Here is a 12,205-nt window from a genome sequence, read left to right on the forward strand (position 1 = left end):
AGTCAGATAGTTGGGATACAGGTAGAACACGAACAGTTATTCCAACACAAATCATGCCTGAAATCAGTACAAATCCAAGTCAGAGACGGACAGACAAGTTTGATGAATTGGAAAATTCAATTGAAGGCCAAGGTCAAAATCAATCTTTGTTGGAGAAATCTTCTCCTCAGACTCAGGCCAAGGGTCAAGGTTCTTCCCCAGGTTCTGAAAGTTTGGGTCAGGAAAGGAGTATCCTCTTAGGAAACCAGTGGTTAAGTTTGATATGTACATAAATGAAAAATCAGAAACATATAAAAGTTGTGTGGAGCTCAAACATTGTGTAACTTTTTCATTAAGGAGGAAGGAGTATTGCGCACCATCTTGTGTACCATTTGTGTATATAAACCAAACTGGATTAAACTCGTTTCATCTTTGTATAAGACTACATGATGTATACACAAGTGCTTTTGTTCTACAAAGATATCACAAGAGTATGCTTCTTTTACTCTACATCAACAACATACCTTAAGGGGAAAAGCATTCTCTGCTGCACTAGCAGGACAAGCTCACTCAGCCACCAGTGTGACAGCTCTGAATGAGTTCATCAGTTTAGTAGTAATTTCTCCCAAATTCTGAGCAGCTTTGTATTTTGGATCCATGTCCATTAGCAGTGGACTCAAGATAATCTGAAACTCATTTCAGGATCCTTACACCTCTCAGCAGACAAGATTTGATTTCACTAGCCTGAACTGAATTCTAACACAACTCCCAGACCCTAGATATAGGGTAGATAACATGCAATGGAATAGAACACAGTCTCACTGCAGCAGAAATCAAGTGGCACAAAATTATCATTGCCAGTTGATGCCTGCCACAACATCCAACTTCCCAGAGTTTATATTGGCCCAGAATTGGCTGTGAAAATAACAGAGAGTTTAATGAAAAACCATTATTAGTGAGTAAATAACTCAGCACTTTGTGGCAGGGAAACAGGTATGCTCTGAGTTGTGAATCACCACAAATTGCTGGACAATTTGAACGGATCAGTTTTTCAAAAAACAACCTTCCCTGGAGTTTCAAGAAATTGCAGCATTTGCCCAGCAGACAGGAATTAAATATCCTGCAGGAAGTTAGGGCTGATACAAGGCAATGTAAGGGCTTTTTTAAGGACATGATTTATGTTTCTGCAATGCTGCTCAACTCCTCCAGCCCAGAACGGCTGCAATTGGAACTGTGGAATCTCATTCCTGCAGGTAGTAAATTGTTGTTAAGAGGCTTTGAAAATTTTTTAAAATTTCTTTTCTCACACCTAATTTGAAGCTGAAGGGTGAGAGAAGTAAATCTAAGCAGGTATGCCATGATATGCCACACTCCTACAAACCCTGTCTGTCATTATCGCCACAACATATATCTGTGTGACTCTGAGGGTTAAGATACATGCCTGAAACATAAGGCAGCCTTGTGTAACCTATTTATAATTACACCCAGATATGATAAACAATGATGGCTAGTCATCTTCAAGACTTTCCACTCCAGATAGCAGACATCAACGGACAATGGCTGTGCTATTGATCCTCATGTTTGCAGTTGCATGTGATCCTGGGTTCTGTTTCAGTGCATTTTACACACTGGGTAGATTTTCTTACACTAATTGAGATGCAGCTTCCTAAAGAAACCAAAAAGAAGCGAGAGCACATCTATCAACAGCAGTTTTGAAAAGGTGTAGCTGATGAATCAGAAGCTGGAGCACCTATTCAGAATGTAAGCAAACTTTACTGCCCTGGCTAGAATATAAAAAAATCATATCATAGCACAAAAGGCAGTAGAGTCAAAAAAAGGATACAGGATTACCTTGACTCTTGCTAGATCGTGAGGGTTCAAGACAGAACCTTGGAAGAATTCCACCTGAGTGAAATGTCTTTTAAAAAGGGCTTCGAGCTCAAGGTTAGGGGAAATACTGGGGAGATAAAAATAAAATGAGACAGTTAGTCAAAAAATACATGCAGCAGTTTAAACAAGAGAAATACAAGCAGTGACAATAGACCCTATGCTATTGTAATAATATTCTAATATAAAGCAATTTTGGATGAATGCCAATACTGAGTAGCAATGTGACCAAGGTCACCCTGCTGATCTAAGCCCCAGCATACTGGGATTGAGAGGTCCAACTCCCACCCTACTTCTAGGAGTGAGACTCATGTTTTTAAGACATTTCTTAAAATCTGCCTCTTTAACCAAGCTTTTATCTACCTATCCTTTTATCTCATTACGTGGCTCAGTGTCTTGGGACATTTTACTAGGGTAAAGGTGCTATAAAAATGCAAGTTTCTTAGACCCAGTGCAGGGCAAGATTTTGAAAGTTGCTAAGCAGTGAAATATAATGTTGGGGTATTTTAGTTTTAGGAGTGAGGCCACTTGTCTCTATATTCAAACATCAAACTTTATCTGGGTGAAAAGCAGAATGGTTTTGTCACTAAGCAACTACATCTACTGGCTCCACCTTGCACAGCACAGGTGATAGTTTAATGAATCTTTAATGTAAGCCATGAAGCTGGAGATTTTATAGAACATAGGATCATACCTGAATGGGCTCTGATGGGAGCATACACTCAAATAACAGAAGGAGCTCACAGCCCTTTGTGCCTGTGCCACTGTTCTGAATGAACTACAAAGTAATCCTAATTTCTTGTTCTTTCCCCATAACCCCGTAATGTTTACCTTTTTAAGTATGTATCCAACTCCCTTTTGAAAGGTACGATGGTGTCTGCTTTCACCACCCTCTCAGGCAGCGCATAAACAATCATAACAACTTGCTGCATAATAAAACTATTTCACTTTTCCCCTGGCTTATTTTTATGGCACTTATCTGAAATCTAAATCCCCTAGTCACTGACACCCCAGACATTGGAAACATTGGGCGGAATCATCCCAGATTTGCACCAAGTGCGGTAGCGGGAGGGAAAAAGGACATTGGCAGCTTTTCACGCCGTGTTATCCAATCCCGTCTCGTTAATTATACATTCCTGGGAAACTTTCCATGACAGGCTCACATTCACCCACCGCGCTATATTTAAAGTGCAGCCACATACACACAGCTTCCAGCCCAGTACTGCTGCATGGAAGACATGGCCCTGAAAGGCAAAAAGACTGCAGACCCCCAGTTAAATGATGCATCCCTTAAGTACCTTTTGGAAGCATTGGAGGCCCGCTATGATGTCCTCTACCCCCACTCTGGCCACAGGATGAGCAGTAACATCACTAATCCAGCCTGGGAGGTGGTGGTAGCGGTGGTCAGCGCCATTGCGCTACAAAAGTGGACAGCCACCCAGTGCTGCAACAGGAAGATTGGTCTCATCCATTCTGCCAGGGTAAGTCACTCTTCTCATCACCTTCAACTCACACACTCACAAACCTCTCTTTTATCCACAGGGATCTCACACCTCAAGGGACAACACCAATAACTCTCACACACACCCTCACATCTCCATCAGGCTCAAATCCACTGAAGCTCGCATCCTCACCCTGTCCATGGCTCTGCTCACCACACAAACGTTCCACAAAGTGCCATGTGTCCTGCTCACACGCTCTCCATCTGTTTTCATGCAGGAGAAGCAGGCTCACAACTGCAGGGAGAGTCCCAGACCAGGGGTAGAGTGGCCTACATTAGGCTCTCACTCACTTTGAGGAGTATGCCATTGCACTGAACAGTGAGGATATGGATCATGCCTGCGGTGATAGAGAGAATGGCAGCGAACACCCACCTGAGGATCCTGCACCACATAATCCCTCTTTCAATGCAAATGTGAGTGCTCCCTCTCCTGCTTTTGACTCTGCTGCCATGCACTCATTATCTCTACTTTGGTTCACAGGGAGCTCTGCCAAGTGAACGACACCATCAGCCGGCCAGTCCCTCAGTGACACACACCTTGGTGGGACCTAGAACTAGGGCAGGCTTGGGTCACAATCTGGTGGTCACCACATGAACACGTATCCGCAGCGGGAGGAGGCAGGTTCAACTGAGTTCCCTGGCACTCGGAGGACTGCTGGGGGAAGAAACATTTGTAAGGTCCGAGTCAGATGACGAACCTCTGGATTTGGCCTTCCAAATCATCGTGGAAAGTCAGCAGAAGGCAGAGGGACATCACGCAGAGCTGTCGGGAGCCCTCAACAAAGTAGCACATGGGTCGGAGGAATGTGCCTGCCTGCTCTCTGATGAAGTAGTGCCCACATGTGCACATACGGAGGTCTCCACGGGGAGGATGGTGGATGCCATGGAATCCAGCAGAACGCAGAGATGCACGCTGACTTGCACACAGACCTGCACTCCATCACAGTAGCCATGGGTGACTTACTGCAGTGGCAGCACAAGGGGGAAAAGGGGTACCTCGATCCGGGTGCTCCTTCCCCTCAAGGAGTCAGGCCGGGGCCCTCGGGCACCCAAAGGGAGAAGGAACGGCATCTAGACATCCCTGGGTCATCCACTCAGGAATCTCAGAGGCTGTCCTCTCCCTCAGAGTCTCCTTTGTCTGTGACTCCCTCAACCTCATCCTCTGTCGCCGCGGAGGGAGCAGCTGGCCCACAGGAGGACAGCCAAAGTAAGCCAGGGCCCCCAAGGCCTTGGCTTTCCAGAGGAACCAAGCCAAAGTCATCAGAGGCAACAGGGCCAACCATTGCACAGGCTGTCTCCACCCTGCAGTGGATGTCAGGGCAGCACCTACAAGTCCAAGGCATTCAAAAGTTAAGAAATTCTGATCACAAGTGGTTGCATAGGTGAACACATTTTGTCACTTTACAATCTGGAATATTTTCACTTTCACTGAATAATGTGTAATGGTGTCTTTCAGCATCACTGACAAGCTTCACGAATCCTCCCACTGCATCCTCCCCCCAGCCTCAGCCACCGCTCCCACCCCCCCCGCCCCAGCAGTTCAGTTGCACACAGCCAGCCCATGAGTGATTCTGGAGGGAGAAGTGTGTGTGGGGCAGGGTCTTTTGCAGTCTTGTGCAAGCACTCACCCACGCACACGGGCCCTTCCTCCATCACACTCATCTCAACGCCCTGAGCATTTTAAGCTAGCCTGCATCTCCACACACCCATTGATCACCTTCCCATGCAGCACCTGTTCTCAGCCCTCCACAACTCTCATTTCACTTTCAGTTTAGCAAGCATCGTAGTGCTAGTTTTTCTTGCACTCCCCTGTCCTTTCCCCTGGCATCACCTTCCACCTCCCCACCATCAGCTACCAGCCAGAATCCTTTTCTTTTGGGGATGTCCAGGTGAACGTGCACATTCCCTTCCTTCCCAAAAATCCCACCCCCATCCCCATTAACCTCCCCGACTTCATCCTTACCACCCCTAGGTTCAGTGCCTGGATCCGAGTCCCCACCAACCACCCTTGCTGTAGCTTCTACTGATACCTTAGCATCCTCCCACCCTTACTCTGCCCTCGGCCATTCTCACCATTCCCTCCGACCATGCCCACCCTGAGTTCACTCCCAGGAGGCAGTCATGGATTCAACATAGCACACCCCCACCCCCCCCCCCCACCACCCCACCCCACCACCCCCCTCTCCCCCCCACCTCCCTTGCAGGATCACCTGGACATTTCCCCCAACTCCGGACTCCTTCCCCCTTGGAACTCCTTCCCCCCCAGCCCCTAGACTCTTCCTCATCCCCCACCGCAGGCTCCTTTCTCCCCCTCCCCCCCAGAATCCTTCCTCCCCCTGGACTCATTCCTTCCCCTCTCCAGACTCCTTCTCCCCGCCCTCACCAGACTCCATCCCTTACATCTTCCTCCCCTTTTACACCTACCTCCCCAGGTGCTGTCTTCTCCCATGTTACTTGTTCCCCCCTCCCAACCCTACCCCTACAACACCTTCATTCCCCCCACCTAACCCCACCCCAACAACACCTTCATTCCCCCCACCTAACCCCACCTTATACCGACACCTTCATCCCCCCACCTAACCCCACCTTATACCGACACCTTCATTCCCCCCCTCCCAACCCCACCCCAACAACACCTTCATTCCCCCCACCTAACCCCACCTTATACCGACACCTTCATCCCCCCACCTAACCCCACCTTATACCGACACCTTCATTCCCCCCCTCCCAACCTCACCTCCCCCAATGCCTTCCTTCCCTCCTCCAATCTCACCCACCCCTGACACCTTTGTTCCCCCCTCCCAATCTCGTCCCCCAACACTTTCATTCCCCCCTCCTTCCCAAAATCACCCTGACACATTCATTTCCCCCCCCCCAAACCTCCCCCCACCCCGGACACCCTTCCCCCCGCCCCGTACATCTTCCTCTCCCAAACACAGCTGGACCTTCCTCTCCACACCCTCGATGATCATCCATTGTGAGCAGACCCTCAACAGTGACTTTCCAACTTCCGTGAGCTACTTTGTGTCAGAGCCATGCCCATGACAATCCACCCAGCATGCGATGGACGTTCCCCCAGGGTCCCATTGCTCCAGCATCCTCTGCTCCTTGGATGTCTGCGATACTGAGCAAGGCCCTGACAGTAAAGTCCTGACTTCTGCATGTCACACTTGTCAGGACGTGTTCTGCACCGGCATGTTTTCCCGCCGACGTGGGCAGATGATCCAGTGGTGGGGGGGGATGGGCTTATAATGATAAGCAGATGTATTGCAATGAGGTTCCCGACATCAGACAGCGGGGAACGTGGCCAACCATTGACAGGCAGAGCAGATGATTGCAAACTGGTTTCACAAAGTCATGAAACCAATTTTTGCCCTTCTTGCCACATTGTCTGTTCACGTTGTCAAACACACCCAACACCAGCGGGCACAGAAAATTCCGCCCATTATTTTCCTTTGTACTTTCAACAAAACCTCTCAATCATATTGGATCAGGTTCAGCCAACCCACTTCCAGTTTTCGAGAATACTTCAAGTGTTATTCATAAATACAGATTTTACTAGCTTATGAGGAACGATTCTGTGCTCCTGTGCTTTCAATGTGGAAAACCTGAGTTCAGGGAGTCCAGGTCGGAGAATGGGTTACAACACTCCAGCCCTGATTCTCCAAACCACCCTTCTGGGGAGGATGAATTCTCTATAGAACCTGATGGGATTTTTCACTGCAAAAAATATGACTTAAACAAAAATCTGCTTTTCTAGAACGTGTTTATTTAAGGTGGATTGATTTAATTTTCCCTTGCTCTGGAGTTTTGGTCTGTACACATTGCGCTCAACAATTATCAAAAGTAACATCTCACACAGTCCACTTGACACATTCCCTCAGCTCCTTAAAGCATTCATGAAGGGCTCTGATTGCCAACTAAGACCAATTGCTGAGAGATTACACATTCCGATGAAGGCAAGCAGCATCTTTCTAAAGCCTACAGTCTAAGTCAGCACGAGGCACACGTGTTAGGAATGGATGAATGAGATGTCACCAAGATGTAGGATAAAGGTTTGCATGTCAGAGTTCCCTTGTTCACGGCTCCTGATCACAGGTTGGCCTCCTGGTGCCATTGTGGGCTGGAGTCAATCCTCTCCCCATGGCCCAGAGGTCAGTCGAGTTACCCTGGGCTGCTTCTTCATCGCATCCTGCCAGTTGCAGGGAGACAAAGAAATGGGTCCCTGAGTCTTCAGCTGGGGAATGGCACAAATAACTAAAGAGAGGGAAACTGGAGGGGGAGGATTTTTTTTGAATAATTTGTCCTGAATAAGAAAAAGAGGAATATTGCAATTTCTAATTACTCTGACCATTTTCAAATTCAGGTCCAAAGGTTAGTGTCACCTACTGGTTCCATGACAAAATGCAGAGATACGAGTTATTAAATAATGTTGAAAAGAATTGTACTTAATCCTCAGTTAGGCTCTGAAAGGTTTACTGACTAGACAAGTCCTTTCTATGAAATGAACTCTTTTTAATATTTTCTCTTTTTATGGGCTTGAGGTGAACGGGTTTGTATTGTGCCAGAAGTCAAGATTTACTAGAACTTGTTAGGATTCAGCATCATCTTCCTGTGGGAAACCTGAATAACCAGATTTATTCATGGGTTTGTTATTCCCCCCACCCCCTACTCCTCGCAGAAAGGCATTGACTTCTGGCTGACATATGGCTCCATTGGTGCCACACACCCAGAGGTATTGCAATTCCAAATAGTTATTATTAACATGCTAGCCCAGACAGAAATTTAGGTACATCACAGCTGAGTCAGGTTCAGTCCCTGCGCAATGTTCACAGGTACAAACTTTCCAACAGTGCCTGAGCTGAACTGCCTCCTACCTAATCCAAGTTGGACTGAGGCCAGGTGTGGGGTCTTGAGCACTGGCCCCAGGGGTGGTCGGCCCTCAGCAGAATGCACTGGGGGTGGGGAGGTGGGGAGGTGGGGGGTGGCTGGGAGGGGAGTTGGCCTGGGACATTTTCTGGTTTGCGTGGCTCACTTACTCACTGCCTAGTCTTGCGCAGCCTTTGATGGAGCTCCTGGGATCATTTTATATTATTACGATCCACATCCACAGTTTAGGAAAATCAGCAGCTACAGATGCTGCTCAGATGAAGTGAGTGAATTGCTCAGCTCCCCTGCCGATGTGTTAATCCAGAGAACAGAAGACTGGAACCACAGGCAATGAATCAAATCATCACTGCTATCAATAATATAGCTCACAGTGGTCCAGCCAAAGCTCAGTCATGCTAATCTATTTAGCATCATTTCTAAAATGAGATGAAGCAGCGATGTCATTTAAAAAGATGTTTTATTCCAGCACAAATACACAGCTTTAACATTTCCTGTGTCCTTTTCAACAATAACAACTTACACCTTTAACATATTGAAAGATCCCAAGGTATTTCATGTGAGCAATTATCAAACACATTTTGACACTGAGCCATTTAAGAGAATATTAGGACAGATGGCCAAAAGCTTGGTCAAAGAGGTAAGTTTAGAGATGCTAAACCTTAGAGGTCCTAAGGGAGGAGAGGTGGAGAGGTCTGGGAAGTGAATTCCAGATCTTAGGACCCAGGCAACTGAAGACATAGGTGCCAATGGCAGACAGAAAAAAATTGGGGATGCGTGAGAGGCAGAACTGGAGAAGTGCAGAGGTCTCAAAATATTGGTGGGGCTGGAGGAGGCTACAGAGATAGGGAACAAACCTGCTGGGAGTTTTGGTATTTATGGTGTCACATTTATGGTCACGCATATAGGAGCCCTTTACTTCATTGCTTAGAAGGGTATCATATTAACAATGGCTCAGGGATAAGGTCCCAGTGTCTGATCCATTTACGTCATGAGTGTCGCCAGTTTGATGACTAGTCTGTGCTAAGTCAGCTGATCTCCACTGAGACAGCAGCAGTGTTACAAATGACCACATCACCTGGATCTAGGAGCAGAACTTTAGACTGAGCACTGTCCAGTGTTCTGGTAGGAACTCTATCTTAAACACTGATTGAATCTCCTTTCCCATTTTGGCTGTTGTATGTTGCCAGCATTTTTTGTTTTATCCCCTAGGTTGTTTCATGACATGTACTGAGGACACTACATTGGGAAATAGATGAATGAAATTTCAGTGGATGACTGGTTCTCAAAATCTTGTAGATTTTTAGACCACAATCTTTACAAGCCAATAGAATAGTGGTGGAAAATCATAGCTACATTGGTATTTTCTTTGTCTTTCTGATTTTCTCAAGGACATACACTGGGTGGAAGCAGTGACAAGGGGGTACCTTATTTAAGTGGCCCAAGTGTGAGCCAGGACAGTAAGGGCATGGAGTGTCTTTCAGCCCATTCCTGCTCTCCCAGAATTACACTTTACAAGTGGGGTCACGGGATAAAAATCAAGCTGACTTGTTTCTACGCCAGCCCAGGGGTGGTGCTCTGACCATTACCACAGCCAGGGTCAGCTGCTGCAACTGGAACCTTCCTTATGCACTGTCTATACTTATGAAACCACCAGTCCAGTTCAAATTGGCCTTCTATTCATTGCTGGGCACAAAAAGTTCCAGGCAATAGGCTTTCTAAGAAGGATGTAAAGACGTGTGAATACGAAATAAGGCCTCATTCCACGCTTGTGTCTGTATCCCTCTCTCTCCCCCATTTCACACGTGACTAATGAAACAGGTTCACAAATGTACAGGTTTTATCTTTTTCAGTATATGGCTTTAGATTGCAGAAAAATCAGGGTGCAACCATGGAACATTTCAATCAATCACTGTGTCTCTACACATTACTGTTCCAATGTAAATCAAAGCTGTTACTTACTTGTGCAGAAAGACTATTTCTACATTCACATCATCCCTGTCCTTGTGCAAGAAGTCCTTTAGAAAATTGGAGACACTCTCTAGTGTGATGTGTCCACACACCACTATATGCCTGTTGAAGTGAAAGTAGACCAGGTCAATAATCAGGGCAAGAGCTTAGGTCAAAAGATTCCTACATTAATGTAATCTTATTATTTCACCAGAGACACAAAATGGTGGTGCTGTGCCAGAAGGTGATGGATTTCTATCTGTGAAGCAGGAAATGCTCATGATCTTTTAGAATCCTGTGTCCATCATACAGAAGGAGAGGGGAATAGAAATTCATTCCATAATTTAAACCCAACAAGAGGCCTGAAAGGCATCTTCCCTCTACCTGATGTGCTCCTGTAGTACAACACTAGTTTTTACTTTACTCTTGATCAAACCCACGAGGTACTGGGGGCAAGATATAAAGAAACATCCAATTCGTCAATTGCGCAATTCGTCAAATCTCATTCTGGACTACTGGCAATTCTAAGATTGGCAAAAGCAATGCTGTGGAATCCTGTTTTGTTCCCTCTCACTGACTTCAACAACAAAAGCCTTTCCTCTGCCACTTTCACCAGAGCCAGCCAATCACTCTAGGTTTGAACCCTATTTGAAAGTCTAGAGATTTTGAAACATTCTACCTTAGAACACCAATTGGTGTTTAGAGCCGCAAATGAAAAAGAGGGTATAACAAACAGGAAGAATGAAGGAGAGACACTTACAGCTGGGCTTTTAAACACATCAGTGACTATTCGGTGCTCAGTTTTGCTGTCTCTCAAACAATCATGTGCCACAGGGAAAGGCCTGAAAACCTGGCTTGTTGCTACCTAAATAAACACAATGCCTGGAGTACGGTTCAAAATCAACTGTAAGAAGCAACTAGCAACAGCCACACATAATCCGCAGCAAGGAACGAAGAGCTTACCCAAAATCCAAAGCTGCAGGGCATCCCTTTAATATCTAGTTTCACTGTGTATCAAACATGGATCCAAAAGTGCTCAAACCCCTGGTGAATTTATAGCTTCTTTCGCTATACTGCCTTAAAGAATCACATTGGAAATGACGAGAAAGTATTTGAAATGTGATAAGAATGGAATACATAGATCTGTGAATAGCACAGTAATCAGATTAATCTTAGTGTATTATGGGTGTAGTGCAAGGTTTTCTATCATCTGTTGAGACTGATGAAGGGAAATCAATTGTCAAGTCTGATAAAAGTCTAACAGGATATTGAAGAGTTATTGAGGTGACATGGTAGATTTAGTGCCAGACAGGCAGAGGTATAGATGGATGTGAGGCAATTAGACAGCTCCCAGCACACACAATTTCAAAACAGAGTTGAGGAAATGACTTATCTAGCAAGACATGTTGTACCAGGGCTGATAACCATTTAAGTTGACAGACTAAGGGAACTAAAATCAGGTTTGATGAACCCCTTAATATACCCAATACAATAGCTCCAATAAACACCTTCACAAAACATGGACACAAACCAATAAGTCTTTTTGCAGACTCCAAAGACCAACCTCAATAAACTCCTTCATAAGCAGCACACAAACTAATAAACCCCTTCACACAGCCCACAGACCAACCCCGATAAACACCTTCCCAAACCATAATAACAAACCAATATGCCCCTTCAAAATACCAACCTCAATAAACCCCTTCACATAGCCTACAAACCAACCCCAGTAAACCCCTTCACAAATCTCATCCACCAACCCACAAAAACCTTCTCAAAGAAATTGTAAATATCCAGATTCACATGGTTAGATGAGGTACTGGCAGACTGTTGGTGTCTGTGCATCTACCCTCAGCTGAGGAAGAAAATAAAATTGGGTCAAATAAAAATCTGATTTATTCTCATCTAGAAAAATTGATAAGTGTTGATAATGTCCATTGAATATAAAATTGGGTAACTGCTGTAAATTTTAAGTTGTCTAAGGGATACATAAACAGCGCA

At 45.6% G+C, this 12,205-nt stretch overlaps 1 protein-coding gene across 4 annotated transcripts in view; it reads right to left on the reverse strand.

Annotated features, from left to right (window-relative positions):
- The window catches only part of kcnma1a (potassium large conductance calcium-activated channel, subfamily M, alpha member 1a), a 770,607-nt gene that overhangs the window by 217,268 nt on the left and 541,134 nt on the right, over positions 1-12,205 (reverse strand). For all 4 annotated transcript variants that reach the window (XM_041176516.1, XM_041176514.1, XM_041176513.1 and 1 more), the window contains exons 10-11: positions 10,217-10,327; positions 1,831-1,936 (exon numbers count right to left, since the gene is read on the reverse strand). In XM_041176516.1, coding sequence (XP_041032450.1) covers positions 1,831-1,936; positions 10,217-10,327 — 217 coding nt within the window. The remainder of the gene's footprint in view (positions 1-1,830; positions 1,937-10,216; positions 10,328-12,205) is intronic.

The sequence above is a fragment of the Carcharodon carcharias genome, chromosome 28, assembly GCF_017639515.1.
Source record: "Carcharodon carcharias isolate sCarCar2 chromosome 28, sCarCar2.pri, whole genome shotgun sequence".
In the NCBI taxonomy this organism is placed as follows: Eukaryota; Metazoa; Chordata; class Chondrichthyes; order Lamniformes; family Lamnidae; genus Carcharodon; species Carcharodon carcharias.